The sequence below is a fragment of the Lepidochelys kempii genome, chromosome 2 (assembly GCF_965140285.1).
Source record: "Lepidochelys kempii isolate rLepKem1 chromosome 2, rLepKem1.hap1, whole genome shotgun sequence".
NCBI lineage: Eukaryota > Metazoa > Chordata > Testudines > Cheloniidae > Lepidochelys > Lepidochelys kempii.
Genome location: NC_136381.1, coordinates 138,866,930 through 138,883,416, shown reverse-complemented (window position 1 = coordinate 138,883,416; position 16,487 = coordinate 138,866,930). Strand labels below are relative to the sequence as shown.

General features: G+C 39.3%; 1 protein-coding gene across 6 annotated transcripts in view; it reads right to left on the bottom strand.

Moving 5' to 3' along the window:
• Window positions 1-16,487, bottom strand: part of DNAH5 (dynein axonemal heavy chain 5) — a 307,171-nt gene that overhangs the window by 120,085 nt on the left and 170,599 nt on the right. For all 6 annotated transcript variants that reach the window (XM_073332323.2, XM_078851640.1, XM_078851639.1 and 3 more), the window contains 3 exons: window positions 7,582-7,735; window positions 4,767-4,913; window positions 3,176-3,417 (listed from right to left, as the gene is read on the bottom strand). In XM_073332323.2, coding sequence (XP_073188424.2) covers window positions 3,176-3,417; window positions 4,767-4,913; window positions 7,582-7,735 — 543 coding nt within the window. The remainder of the gene's footprint in view (window positions 1-3,175; window positions 3,418-4,766; window positions 4,914-7,581; window positions 7,736-16,487) is intronic.

Genomic DNA, 16,487 nt, shown 5'->3' with positions numbered 1-16,487 from the left:
GCTAAATTTTCAGTGTATCTGTAGTTGTATATACTTTAGCAATGCAGTACTCTCTCCAAATACCTATGGCAGATTCAGATGTTTTCAGGCCAAGAGATTTAGAATGGAAAGAAACCATTCAAGTTTATTATTTCCTGAATGTGTTAGTTCTGCTAATAATAATTTTAATAGCTCTTCTTATATCTAGCACATGCCATGTTTTTTCCTTCAGGGATAAAGAAGTATTTAGGCATAGAGAAAAATAATTTTAATTTGGTTATGGAAAAAAATTATCAAATCTGACAGTAAATGTCCCAGGAACATGAAGAACTGCCCTACACTCTTGGAAGATATAGTAAGAATCATGACTACTAACAGCAGAGACATCTGACTGTTGTGCTGATTGACTGCAGCCAGGAAGCATACCTTTATAGAGACACAATATGACTATATATCAGAGGGTAGCCGTGTTAGTCTGTATCCACAAAAATGATGAGGAGTCCGGTGGCACCTTAAAGACTAACAAATTTATTTGGGCGTAAGCTTTCGTGGGTAAAAAACCCACTTCTTCAGAAGCATGGAGTGAAAATTACAGATACAGGCATAAATATACTGGCACATGAAGAGAAGAAAGTATAAATAGATGTGCTGGAGAATAAATAGATGCTATTGGTTCAATGGCTGAATCATGAGAGTTGGTAATATTATGGTCAGGTCTAAGGCCAGAGAAATAGTTTTAACTGTTAGTTTATATAGGCTTGTTGCCTTGAGGAACCACCCCAAACTGGTAATCTACCAGAGATTAGGATCAATTTGCCTTCATAATACCACATAACTCTGTGGTGAAAGATACAATCTTATGGCCCAAAGTCCATCCATTAAGAAGTCAAGAGCAGCTGTTCGTTTCTGGGTTAATTTCCCCCTCCTGACTCAGATGTGAACCATTTGATCCATACTCTAGGGTAGAACAAAAGGGATGGAAATTCTGCAGGATGGTAGGAGCTTGTAACCTGGCAGAAATCTCAGTTAGGATTTGTTAATCAAGAGCCAAGATATAGGATCAGGTAATCCCAAATAGGATAAGAGATCCTTTTCTACTGAAAAGATGGGTTAAGAGTTCCATTGTCTGAAGCTTTGTTTCTCACGACCAATTTGGGGACAGTGAATATGATAGCCATTTCCTCTTATTTAAGCTTCTGATTTATGAGCTTCTGGATCTAGACTGTTCTCAGTGGTAGCAGATGACAGAACAAGGAGTAATGGTCTCAAATTGCAGTGGGGGAGGTTTAGGTTGGATATTAGGAAAAACTTTTTCACTAGGAGAGTGGTGAAGCCCTGGAATGCATTACCTAAGGAGGTGGTAGAATCTCCTTCCTTTGAGGTTTTTAAGGTCAGGCTTGACAAAGCCCTGGCTGGTATGATTTAGTTGGGGATTGGTCCTGCTTTGAGCAGGGGGTTGGACTAGATGACCTCCTGAGGTCCCTCCCAACCCTGATATTCTATGACTCTATGATTCTTCCCAGAAGTTGAAGGATGTACATACAAGGGAAATTTCCATTTGTGAGAGAAAGCAATTGTTCCCAGTGATCATTTTTCCCTGGTGAAGAGCTGCCAAGTTCATGATTCAAAAGAAGGTGTGTATGTTCGTCAGGAGATAGCCAAAGTTCCTGATGATCAGATAAAAACTTCTTGATTAAGCATCAGTTTATGAGTGTCTACAGGCTATTTGTGAACAGACTGGCTTACCTCTTTTGTTACATTTAACATATGTACATTAAGTGCACAGGAAATGAAGTGTATTGATTTTATGTTTAGATCTGCTGTCAGTGCCACTTTGCCAGTTTACATATATCACCATTGGACTGGATCAGGATATGCTACTTCATTAGGTGATCCTCAGTCCAGAAGGCCTGACTGGATTGTCCTTATATGTAATAAATTAATGCTCTGAGCCCTCTGACCTCACCTTCCCTAAGAGGTCATCATCCATGGTCAGAAGTTTGAGGTCCAGACTGTGAATGGAGGATCCAGAAATCACATGGGCATCCTGTTTCCATCAGGACAATGAAATGATCGCTATGTTATCTGCATTTCCCTCCACATTTCTTGTTGGGAATGATTCCAGGATGTTAAAAGTGACCCCTGAAGCTCTCCTGTGTAATCTTGCCCAATGAGTCACCTTTCCACATAGAGACTCACACATCCAGGAATTGCTATTGAATGGCTAACAGTTCTATGACACCATAAAAATCAGAGTTTGGATCTTGTCAAGTTTTCCCTGTTGGGAAGATTGACTCTTCCTCTTTCGATCTGAGTTGACCAACCTCCAAAGGGAATCAAAGAGCTCATCAACTTTATTTCCAAACTGTGCGTCTGAAGTATTGAGAGGGTGCTGTGAACCTTCTCCAGCAAGTAAGGCTTTAAGTAAACCATTGAAGACTAAATACAGATAAGTTCCTGCTCTTCAATGTAATTATGGTCAATATCAAAACCTTCAGGAACACCTAAGACAAACAATACCTGTTTTGTCAATTAGCTAATACTGGTACCAGGGATTTCTGTGGATAAATCAGAGGAATTGTTAAAGAGCCAAATGTACTGGTTCCATTACGCTTAGTTCTAGGAAGGGGGAAAGGTCCTTTAGGTGGGCTGATGTGATACTTGTCTTGAAGCTGAAGAGGGAATAGGAAGACATGGAGGAACACAGCACCACAGAGTATATCCATGCTGCCCTCTCCCCAACCCTTACCTTGTCTGAAGTAGATTCACTGCACTAGGAGCTATTGGGTGCTTGGTATTTTTGAAAACCAGGCCCTTTAAGAGCCTAAATATAGCTTTAGGAATTTGGCTTTAGGTTCCATATTCTTAAACATAGACTGAAATTCCAGAATGAAAAAATGGAAAGTGTAATAGACCACCCAAGCTTCTAAAGACTTAAATCTTTCAGTATTCAATACCATCACCTGGGGCATAGTTATGTTAATTGATCAGCTGGCAGTATGTCTAAGAGAGACTACAATTAATGCATTTACCCAGTGTTTGAACTGAATAAACATACTGGATAAAATGAATAACCCCAAGTTATAACCTAAACACAATGAACTACTTGAAAATCATTGGTATTCAACACTCATTAAATATACCTCATTAATACTTCTACCAATATACTGAATCATCTAATTATTGTGGACCATACCTCAAGAACAGGGCTCCAGTTGAGAACTGATGAACTCATGAAAACCATGCCATTCCTTGACACAGTAGCAGGGGAAGCATTGTCAATATTATGAGGCTCAAACACTATTTTACAGTTTGGTGCCATCGGAATACGGTCTCCATTAGCTAGTGTTAGGGTTCTATTATCATCCAGTACAGAGTTCAGGTTCTCAATCCAAATAGCATCAACAGGACCATCAAGAACTATCCAGATGTGCTCACCTGCAATCCAAAGAACATGTCTATGAAGCAAATCATATGGTCTCACAAGCATTATCTAATTACACTTTAGAATATTGCACACTAAGTCTAATTGTTGTAACAACAAGAAATACAAAAGAAACTGTTGTGATTCAGTTTGTTTCTACCAGTTTGAAATAAAACATTTGATCGGTTGTTGTCCATATCCAAATGCTTATCTGTCCCACAACACATAAAGGTAGCATTATCTGCTGAACACCTGGTAATGCTTGTAACATTCTGGTCAACAGATTCATGGATTTTTACTATCTCCCATCTTAAGAATTTTAGCTCTTCATATAAACTCCCATTTAATTAAATCATCAAAACTCAGGGTAGAAATCCTGTACTTTAAAAAAAAAAATAAGAATACAAATCTTCTGGTTCCAAAGGTTTTGATGATGCTCAAACAACAATCCCTAGACTAGGTAGGAAATACTAGTTAATACAAGTTGTCAGAAAATTGTTAGGCACAATTTCATGTAATTTTACACTAACTTCTATCATTCTGATCCAGCTCCCATTGGAGTTTATGGCCATTTTTCCACCTACTTTATTGGGAGTTGGATCGGTCTTTATTTCAACTGTTTTTTGTCTTGCAGAAGCACAATAATCAGTCTTAGATAGGAGCCATTTGCAATATTGTGAAAGTCTTTTTAGGCCAGTTAATCTGTAGACAATACTACCAAATTTCAACTACAGTAATTTACCTTAAATAATGTCTGATCACTACTTACAATTTTTATCTATAGAGAAATGACTGCTCAATAGCCAAATACTACCTGACTGTAGTCACCAGTGACCCAGTTTTTGAACTAGAAAATTGAGTAGTCAAGTAAATTAATATACAACAAGTTTATAATATGGGGCTCAATACAAGTCTCCTTTGAAATAAATGAATGTTTCTGCCTAAAAATGGATAGTGTGGCCAGGCAAGGTTTTTCCTTTGTATCCTTTACACACTGAAATCCCAAGTGCCTGTGAACATGGGTACACAAACACAGAAAGGAACAGGGTATGTTTTTCAAAGCCATTCCCTTAACGTCCAGCACCAGGTGCAAAATTACACAAAGGGATACCTCCTCTTTAATCCTATGATCAATCCTTCAAAGAAAGGATTGGGAAAATTAGTGGAATAGAATTTGCCATTTTGCAACCTGAAGATAACACATTCTGAGTAGTGATTATGTCTCCATGCAAGGAGGTCTTACTTTTGAAACCATATTAGTTATTTGCTTGAAAACAGCTTTTTGATTAATGCTTTGGTTGGTTCACTGGTTTGGGGGTGATGGGACATGTGGTGTTTTGTTTGTTTTTGTTGTGTGATTTACCTTTCTTGGCTCTCAAAGTTTTCCTCCACAGAGTGGAGAAAATCCCATCTGTCCAGTCATTGGTTGCTACATCAAGGCGACCAAACATCTGAGGTGCTGTGATAGCTTTGGGATTCATTCTCATTTCACGGTGTGGCTGTCCGCAATCTACAAAGGTCAAATCAATCTGTCAACCTTTGGTATTTCAAGCCAAATGTCATGGTACGGCATTACACTAATTTACCACACAAAATTTTACGGTTGTTAGTGGTTTACTACTATCAGAACTGCAAGATTACTTTGAAAATTCATTTCTTCTTGTATATCAAGTTGATAATTAGAGCTGTCAAAAATTAACAATAAAGTACTCCTTCCAGGTATGATGTAAAGGAGAAATCCATGCATTGACAAGTAAAGGAGAGCACAACAACATGATGACATGTATTCAAGGCCTTATTTAAGGTGGTGATTCTTTAAACTACATAGTTCCAATGCCTTTAATTTTCAATGTACTTTTCTATATCTTGTGCTTGAAGTACCACACAGAAACTTTATTCTCTACATTCCCTCATTTTCTGCAATATGTTCTTGCTCATCTTGGACTAACCCAATTAAATTGTAGTTGCATGATCACAGAACTTCTCAAGCAGCCACAGGGAATGCATTCATATCACCAACATCTGACCTTTAAAATCCCTTTATTAATACAAGACTATGTTTCATTTTCCAAAAATGTCTAATGTTTGATCAGCAGTAAAGATGTAACAAAATCTTAGCTCTAATAATCCTGAGTAAAGTATAGACAATGGACTTTTAAAAATATGACTTGCATTGCAAGAAGGAAATTTTTCATTTTTAATACCAGTAGTGCCCAGAAGTGTAAAATTTTAATGCTGTATAAAAAATTAAGCAGTTTTGCAAATCATGACCTGACAAAACTACTGCAGTATACAGTCATCTGTGGGCATTATTACTTCAGATATTCAGACGGACAGATGTGCTGCATCATCTGTATCTTGGCAATACTCAGTAAAATGTTCTGCAGAAACATACCAAAAACTCTAAGAAGGTTTGCCATATTGCCTTTGAGTTCTTTTCTCAGCGAGAGCCAAAATTAAAAGATTAAATTAATTTTATTTTATGACAGGTTTCAGAGTAACAGCCGTGTTAGTCTGTATTCGCAAAAAGAAAAGGAGTACTTGTGGCACCTTAGAGACAATTGGTTAGTCTCTAAGGTGCCACAAGTACTCCTTTTCTTTTTATTTTATGCTGGCTTTAACTGAACCAAGATATTGCATGGAAGTGTATTACAGTTTGTCCTCTCTCTTCAAAACTATTCCTTTACACTACATCTTCACAGGCAACTTGGCAAGTCTATCAGGAATCATATAAAACCAATGCTGTGAAGTAGTCAGGTAATAAATAGCCTCACAAAGCCATCTACAGCAACAGATAACTATCAACTGGCATAGAGGAATAAGAAAGAAGACGTTTCACTCTTGAATTAAACTAGTGTTAGGTTATGTTTGTTACTTTTGTGCACACCTTGGATAGTATTTCTGTACCATTACTATTTATATTATGTACTATTAACTGCATGTGCATGCATAAAGTTATCCAGGCATTTATCTACACTATTTACAAGTAGAAATTCACTGCATTTTCAAGAGATGCTTTTGTGAAGCTAAGGAACTGAAGACACAATTTGTACGAGTGTTGGTCCTTGGAGGTCAGGTCTGAAATGTAGTGTCCTTAAAACATAAGACTGAGGGTCAGTCCCAAAGGTCTAGTGACAATGCTCTTATTTACCATATCAAAGACCTGGATTTAAAGTCTTGGCTCCAGACAGTTCCTTCCAGGGACAACAAATATGGAGAAAGCTGCAGAAGCAACATGCTTAGTTTTGTAACAGAAGATGGGGAAAAATTGCCTCAAAACAGATACCTCTCCATCCCAAATATTAAAGTTTTAAATCACAGAATCCAAAAGCCCATCAAACCCTTCTTTTGACTAGAAAGAAGATGGCCAACATATGGAACCCTGAGAGTATGAAATGGAGGCAAGAAGTGGAAATGGTCATAATTAAGAACTATGGGTATGTCTTCACTATCCACCAGATTGGCAGGCAGTGATCAATCCAGCGGGGATCGATTTATCACATCTAGTCTAGAAGCGATAAATTGACCCCAAAGTGCTCTCCCGTTGACTCCTGTACTCCAGCACCGCGAGAGGTGCAGGCAGAGTCAACAGGGGAGCAGCAGCAGTCAACTCACTGCGGTGAAGACACCACGGTAAGTCGACCTAAGTATGTCGACTTCAGCTACCAGTAGACCAGGGCTATGAGAAAATAAGGTAGATTTCTGGAGACAAAGATGAACAACATCTTATGCTGTTAAAAATCCTTGCACTGTGCCTGTTTGATCATCTTCCACAATTATTCCTCATTAAGGGAATCTTCAACATTTCTTCAGCTCTGTCTTTTGAGACAATACACCCACCTACCCACCCTTCCAACCTTTGTGTTCCTTATTTTGCACATCTCTTAAATGAAAGTCTCTGACGCTCATACTGGTAAGCTGAATGTAATACAAGTACATGAGATCTTCTCCAAGATGTTATCAGTTTTTCCTTCCTAATTTGTTTTAATATTCTGCTTAAAATTTAGAGAAGTAACCCTTGTTACTACTCACACATGAAGATTTGTGCACTAGGGCACCATACACTGAACTTCATCCTTACAATGATTTATCCCCTTTGTTAAAAGTAAACATTGTAAATTATTTGCAAGAATAACAGAATTGTAAATCTGCTTTACATAACACAAATGGCTCCATACCTGTCATGGATTTCATCAGAGTGTGGATGCAAGTACTTTTACCTGCCCCACTAGGACCTAAGGCCATCATTCCATGCCTTACTTTCTGCGTTTCATACAGCTGGATAACTTTCAGTTTCCAGGGAGGATGACTAATTAGGCCAGCTTCTTCAACCTGTGGATATTGACATAAATCCAAACTATTGCTTCTTTTATGAATCAGAACAATTCGCTAATCAGATTCAAGGTATATACGCATTACAAGATCCTGATCATATTTAATTTTTATTAAGTTTCAGTACTTCTAAAAGAGCACTGGTTGAAGCCAAGTAACACAACAGTTTCTACACTGGATCTCAGTATCCCATCTTCCACAGTGGCCAATGTCATATGATTTGTGGAAAACATACAATTCCAACAACAAATAAGTTTTAATACTGAAGGGGCAAACTTCAATATTGATGCAAAAAATGAATGATAATTTATTGTTATAATGTTAGGTTGTTACAAACTTGCCTGTATCTTTACTGCATTGTAGCAGATACAATTATTTTCATAGACATGATTTTGGAGAATGTGATAAGCAAATAAAAACATAAGCATGTTAGTTATTTAATTATAGGAAAGGTTCAAGCTAAGGAAATTCTGAGGAAATCTATTTTTTAATCAACAATAGAGGTTCCCTCAGTGTCAAAGAAGAAAAAGCAATGTTTATTACCCTGACTCTGGAATGCAAATTTATAGATTATTTTGGTTTAACATCCTATACTATTTTTATACTACATTTTCAAAAATTAAGTTAGGATTCATGTTTTATATAGAACTACAAGTTGAAATGATATAAATGGTAGCTTGTTTAAAAGAATGTGAGGTTATTCTCTGTTCAAGATAAATTATGCCTAGGATATGATTTCAGAGCAATAAAACACATAAAAAAAAAAAAGAGGTCTTTTCACCCTCTTCTCTTCATTTCCTCAGTTTAAACCCAGACAAAGGATTTAAGAAGTCTTATTGCCTTTTATAGGCACTCTGAAGTCTCCACTTAGCTTTTAAGAGAACACATACAGATGGGAAGTGCTTTGGTTACTTCTAACCCCATGTTGCAGCTTAAAAAGTGAAAACTTTTGTTTAGTCATTAAATGATTAAAATGGCATAAGCTTTTTTGAGATGTATATTTGTAAATGTGCTACATCTAAATCCAAATAAAAACTTCTTGTTTATGCTCTTACTTGAATGGTAAGATATTTTATGTACAAATACAGCACGGTCATTTGACACTGTAACTCATTAATGAAAGAAGCCATATGAGTATAAAAATATTTAATTTCGTTGGGAAATTAGTTATCTGACAGTCATCGTAATGGGACATCCCCAAGGGACGTGGCCCCCTTGCGGATCAAGCACCACATGGATCGATCTCTGGCTAGATACTTACGGTAGTTTGGCAGAATACTTAGTGTGTCCATCACTGGCAATGTTATTGTGCCATCAAAGCTTTTGGCACCCATAAAATTGCCAGCTGTATAGTGGCTTCCTTGGTGTACACACCTCGGAATTTGTTGGTCTTCGATTCTTCACATTCTTCAGCCTTCCTCAGTGCCCATGTTTCACTTCCATATGACAGTTGGTATAACTGTGGCTCGATAGATCTGCAGCTTCATAGCAAGCTTGATGTCACAACACCCGCACAGAGGCAGCTGAAGGACATGAAACATGGTGGCAGCTGCTGCTATACAAGCATCCACATCATTTGAACTTCCTCCAGCACTGCTTGACACTTACCAAGTATTTGACATTCCTGATGTCCCATCTGGATGGGTTAATATTGAGCTGGTTATAATCTGGAGCTGGAGCCTGCTTGATGTTAATGGCCAGGGACTCAGATTTATCCAGATTAACAATCAGGCCAACGTGCACTGCTTTTTGCCTGACCAGATCAACTATCAGCGGCAGCGTTTCCAACTGAGCCAACAATACAATGTCATTACCATATTGGAGATCTCAATGCAGAATGGCGGTCAGCCTGTCAACACTGGCACCTGCTTTCTGAAGCTTATCCACCAACCTATCAATGCCTACCTCATCTGATCCCACAAACTTGCTCAATGCCCTGAACCAAAGGCCTGATGTAAGTCTGTAAAAAGTGCAGCTCACGGCTTATTAAATGCAGCCATCTTCTCAAAAAACTCTCTAGATAAGATCTGGTTGACCACATTGAGTATCCCAGCCTTTGCCACAAACTGCATCACTGAATCAAGACATTAACAGGGACGCAAAAAAACTTGCCCTGGCTCTGACTATAGATGCTACATCCAGCCTTATCGCCCTTTTTTGAACACAAGCAGATTAGCCCTCTTCGAGTCAACAGGAATATTAGTGTGCCATATGGTCTGGAGGAACCTATTCAGCCACAGTACAACAATACAACAATCCTGTCTTTTACAACCCATGGATGAGGTTACAAACCTCTGGTGCCTTTCCAAACTTGACTTTATGGACTGTGATGCAGATCTCTCAGCTGAAGGAAGGCAGCTCTACTGTAACATCCTGCCCCTCTTCAAATGGAGAAGGGACTACAGGGGGATGGACAACAAAGGATCATCTTGAAATGAACCTCCCATTATTGGAACTGATCCAGCAGACTCTGGCTGATGCGGCCACCTCAATATTTAACTTAACAAGCTGGGGTCATGTTCCCTCACAGACACTGTGAATAGAGGGTGCGGAGATTGTGCCTTTCTGCAACCTGTTCTAAATTAGCTGCCTGAGATGACCACTGGCATTCCTCATCTTTCTTACACAGTGACTTGACAACGTCCCAAAGTATGTCCCATTCAGCCTTTGTTTTTGTTCTTGACAAACATATTTTTGAAGAAGATTGTAGCCTCTCTTTTTTTCTACCTTTGACTGCAGTGAGCATCTCCTCACAATCTCTGGATAGCATTTGAAGGGCAGGGGATCCAGCACTGAGTTGACATCAGGCAGCACTAACAACTTGAAACAACACTATTCCTCATCAGATGCGGGAGGGAGGGAGACTTCGGTCTCTAATGCTTTGATGGCCTTAAGCAGTTCAGAACAGAGAGCTGCCTGATAGCTCAGCTGTAACAAACATTTTTGGTTGACTGACCCATTTTGGCCCATTAACCGGCAGTCTTCAAAGTCGGAGGCAACAGAAGCTAATGATGGGTGTTAAGTTCAGCACCCCTGCAAACTCATACATCCAGGACTATTGACTGCCAGTGATGATTAATGAGGACATCATCAATAATAGTGCTAGTGAAACCAGCTGGGCTGTACTAGGCCTGTTTGTGAATCTTTGAGTGATGGAACAGTAAGTGAGTCATCACTATGTCATTGGCAGCCACAAATTCCAGCAGTTGCTGCCTGTCCTGTTCTTCTGCCCAACACTGAGCTTCCCAAGCATACTTGCCCAGGGGTAATTAAACTTTCCTACTTGTGCACTGAAGTCTCCAAAGATCACTCTGCTACTGAAGGGGAAATGACCAGTGAGACTTTACTAAAGGACCATTCTGGTATCCTGCGTGTTGGTGGCAAATGTAAAATTGGTGCCTGGTACATTCAAACAGTGTCCGAAACTTCTAAAACCATCCTCATCAAGCAGTTGAAAAATCTGAGCATCAATATCTACACTTTCTAATGACAGGTTTCAGAGTAACAGCCGTGTTAGTCTGTATTCGCAAAAAGACAAGGAGTACTTGTGGCGCCTTAGAGACTAACCAATTTATCTGAGCGTAAGCTTTCGTGAGCTACAGCTCACTTCATCGGATGCATACTGTGGAAACTGCAGAAGACATTATATACACAGAGACCATGAAACAATACCTCCTCCTTACCAGCATCTGCAGCCACTCCTTAACGAATGCTTGTGCAACTCCCTACCAAACACAAAAAGACAAGAACCCCCTTTCCAAAGATTAAGGTCAATGTCTTCTTTGATGACTCTTCAAGTTTAAAGTCGCTAAGAATATTTTAAGTTTAGAAAACACTAACTTGAAACATGAAAGATCTTTATATAGGAATTAAGAGAGTTGGACTCTTCTGAAATAGAATTTCAGCTCCTATTAAGACCTGATGAAACTAAAGTTACCACAGAAAAAGGACTGAATGAAATAAAGTTAAAACTACAACTTTTAAAGACATTCTGAGATTTTCTGCCACTAAGACAAAGGCAATTAGAACCCTGCTGTATATGCATTAGCAGATAGTATCTTCAGCTCACGAATAAGCAAACAAGACCAGCCCACAAACATGTTGAGCCAGATGGTGACAGTGGCTGAAAGAAGTGCATTTTCTTCCTCCTATGAAATTATGAAAGAAGAATGTAAATGTCTCTGAATTCAGAAAGCAAGCTGCATGCTCTGCTCCTAACGTCATAGCACTCATTCTCAGCACTGAACTCAGCTCAAACTGTTCATTTCATCACTGCAAACAAGCAAACAGCAACAAGGCAGCAAGAAGAACAAAGCAGTGGCAACATTGCAGGCCAACACTGCCTCTGCAACATGACATGACTGAGACTTCAGTTTCATGGGTGAGATGGAATCTGCAGAAGTGCTACAAAGGGATAAGATTTAAGATTTTCTTGTAATGATTTTACTAAGAAATTGGAATGCTACGATAACATAAGGTACTAACAGCTTCTTCTGTTAAATACCCAATCGTTTAGACTGCGCATTCCTAAAGAGGTGTATGGAACTGCTGGCCTTTCTCACGCCCCCCCGAAAGGTTTGACACCATACCAGAGTGTTCTTCAGGCCCTTTTTCTTAGGGCTGCAACTTTATTTCTTCTACATAAAACTATTTCAAAACATCAGTCATTCCTTCACCCTAATCTGGGGTCTTCTGCAGGGACCTATCTATTCCCTTTGGGTTTCCACTGTACAGGCCAATTGCCTGAGAATCATATGCTGTTCCTGGACCTACTACAGGGGCCAGTCTGCACCACAGTCTCCTGCAGGAGCCTTCCAGTTCTCTGCAGCTCTCCCTCTATCCGGCCTACTTGCTGACTTTTATAATCACCTGATCTCTAGCTGATCCGTTTCAACTGGAAGGTGAGGCTGGGCCCAACTTCCATGAAAGAAACAGCCATTCTGTGACATAGAGACTTATGCTCATCTTGGTAAACAGAAATAGTGGGATTTAATTTGAATTTAAGATTTTTAATATTCATTAATTTGCCTGTCTCAGGATGGCTCCTTGGGATGGTTTCTTTTAAGTCACTAAGTCAAAAACTCTTCAGTTTCTTAAGACATAGCTACATCTACACTATGAGCTAGGGGTGAGAGTCTCCTGCTCATGGGCACATACCCCATTAACTCTCATGGAGAGAGTAGGAGTATAAATAACATTGTAGCTACAGTTGAGGTGAGCCGTGCTGAGTACATACCCACTGTTTTCAGGGGTATTATATTCTACATAGCTCAGCCATGCCTCCACTGCCTCTATCAGTGCTACCTTGGCTACATTGCTATTTATACTCATGCTAGCTTGAGGAAAGCTAATGTGAGTATGTCTACGTGAGCAAGGGAAATCATGCCCCTAGCAGGTAGTGTAGATGTAACCTTAGTAACGATGACTTATCTCTGCCCATTCGTGAACTGCCCAACTATAACCCATTTTAGTAATCTATGATACACTGAGACTGGACTCATTACTGAGTTGGGGAATAATGTACTTCGGTTTTTGTTTACCTAGAGGAGAGCATTCTCACCAGGGTAGACTCTCACCAGTCTCAGAAGGTGTAACCTCTGTTGATATATCTCTACAGAGAAATGTGCAGAAGAGATTGTATCTGAAGTACCCATTGTTTATTTTTTCTGTTCTATTTGTTTTGTTGTATTGTTATTTTTCTCTTGAATCATACAATAATCAGTTAGTTGTGATTATTTGTCTTTAATCATGGTGTCCCCGAGAGCATTACAAAAAAAAAACAAACATCCTGTGATTAAATAATGGGAGTCACATCCCCAAACTGGCATCTATAAAGACAGTTATAAGATCTGGCCTACCCTCTCTTGTTTCACTAAACTACAATTTTTTAGTGATAGCCGTGTTAGTCTGTATCAGCAAAAAGAACAAGGAGTACTTGTGGCACCTTAGAAACTAACAAATTTGGGTATAAGCTTTCATTGGCTAAAACCCACTTCATCAGATGCATGCAGTGGAAAAAACAGTAGGAAGACATATATGTATACACAGAGAACATGAAAAATGGGGGTTGCCGTACCAACTCTAATGAGACTAATCAATTAAGGTGGGCTATTATCAGCAGGAGGAAAAAATACTTTTGTAGCGATAATCAGGATGGCCCATTTCAAACTGTTGACAAGAAGGTGTGAGTAACAGTAGGGGGAAAATAGTTTTTACTTTGGTGTAATGACCCATCCACTCCCAGTCTTTATTCAAGCCTAATTTAATGCTGTCTAGTTTGCAAATTAATTCCAGTTCTGCAGTTTCTCATAGGAGTCTGTTTCTGAAGTTTTTTTGTTGAAGAATTGCAACTCTTAGGTCTGAAATTGAGTGTCCAGGTTGGTTCAAGTGTTCTCCGACTGGTTTTTGAATGTTATAATTCTTGACGTCTGATCTGTGTCCATTTATTCTTTTGCATAGAGACTGTCCGGTTTGGCCAATGTACACTGCAGAGGGGCATTGCTGGCACATGATGGCATATATCACATTGGTAGATGTTCAGGTGAATGAGCCCCTGGTGGTGTGGCTGATGTGATTAGGTCCTATGATGGTGTCCCTTCAACAGATATGTGGACAGAGTTGGCAATGGGCTTTGTTGCAAGGATAGGTTCGTGGGTTAGTGTTTTTGTTTTGTGGTGTGTGGTTGCTGGTGAGTATTTGCTTCAGGTTGGGGGGCTGTCTGTAAGTGAGGACTGGACTGTCTCCCAAGATCTGTGAGAGTGAGGGATCATCCTTCAGGATAGGTTGTAGTTCCTTGATGATGCACTGGAGAGGTTTTAGTTGGGGGCTGAAGGTGACGGCTAGTGGCGTTCTGTTACTTTCTTTGTTGGGCATGTCCTGTAGTAGGTGACTTCTGGGTACTCTTCTGGCTCTGTCAATCTGTTTCTTCACTTCAGCAGGTGGGTATTTGTAGTTTTAAGAACACTTGATAGAGATCTTATAGGTGTTTGTCTCTCTCTGAGGGATTGGAGCAAATGCCGTTGTATTTTAGAGCTTGGCTGTAGACAATGGATTGTGTGGCGTGGTCTGGATGAAAGCTGGAGACATGTAGGTAAATATAGCAGTCAGTAGGTTTCCGGTATAGGGTGGTGTTTATGTGACCACCGCTTATTAGCACTGTAGCGTCCAGGAAGTGTTACTCACACCTTGTTGTCAACTGTTTGAAATGGGACATCCTGATTATCACTAGAAAAGTTCTTTTTCTTCTGCTAATAGCCCATCTTAATTGATTAGTCTCGTTAGAGTTGGTATGGCAACCCCCATTTTTCATGTTCTCTGTGTATACATATATATCTTCCTACTGTATTTTCCACTGCATGCATCTGATGAAGTGGTTTTTAGCCCACAAAAGCTTATGCCCAAATAAATTTGTTAGTCTCTAAGTGCCACAGGTACTCCTAGTTCTTTTTACAATTTTTTAGAAATTTCAGGGATAAAAGTACTTGGCTCTCAACCACTTGAAACACCCTTTTCTACCCCACCATACTAGAACTTGGGAGGAAGGGCATTTTCCCTTTGACATGAGCTTGTGATTAGTTTTTGCCCTGAAAAGACACTTAGCATTTTAATATCATGCAAGAATCTCAAAGTCTAAGATATTTAAGTTTCAAACACACCTCAGAAATAAGTATTATATCCATTTACAGACAAGTAAGCTGAGAAAGGGAGGGGTTAAGTGATTTTCCCTGTGTCAAAACCAACTAGTAAAAAGCTCACGTTAAGAAAACAGGACTTTAGTCTCCTTGTCCTCTGATCTATCCATTGGAAAACTCAGCCTTTCTGAAGCAAAACAATCAGAGCCCTTAGAATTATTTATCATAGAATATCAGGGTTGGAAGGGACCTCAGGAGGTCATCTAGTCCAACCCCCTGCTTAAGCTAAACTAAATCATCCCAGCCAGGGCTTTGTCAAGCCTGACCTTAAAAACCTCTAAGGAAGGAGATTCCAACACCTCCCTAAGTAATCCATTTCAGTGCTTCACCACCCTCCTAGGGAAAAACTTTTTCCTAATATCCAACCTAAATCCACTGCAATTTGAGACCATTGTCCTTGTTCTTTCATCTGCTACCACTGAGAACAGTCTAGATCCATCCTCTTTGGAACCCCCTTTCAGGTAGTTGAAAGCAGCTATCAAATCCCCCCTCATTCTTCTCTGCAGCCTAAATAATCCCAGTCTTATTTTAGCCAAAGATTCTCATTTATGCAAGCTTATGTTCTGTTTTAAACTCAGGCTGTTTGGCAAAAGTATCTGATGATTTTCTGTTTCACAAGTTTTATTACACATTGTAAAATAGTTCCCCTTACCCACTGTAAGAACAGCATGTGTTTATTTCACTGAATGCTCTCTTGTTTGCGTATTATGGGAGGACCCAATTGACCTTTATACTCTCATATGCATGTATCAAATATAACTAGGTGAGCATAGCTAAGTATTTAAATTGGTAAAAAAAATGTACTTCTCATGCAGAATGTAGTATTTTAGATGGATAGTCAGGAAGTTTTGACAAATAACAGCTGAGAAAAGAAGCTGAGGACTAGTTACAGCATTGGGCCCAAATTCAACATGCCTATTCATTTGGATTTATACTACTCAGGAAAGTTCTTATTGATGACTGCATATATGACAAGTGTGAGGGTTTTGAGTTATCTGAGAGAGGTGAAACATCTGAAAATGTCCGCTGGAGAAAAATATTCTTTACATACTCAGGTGTTT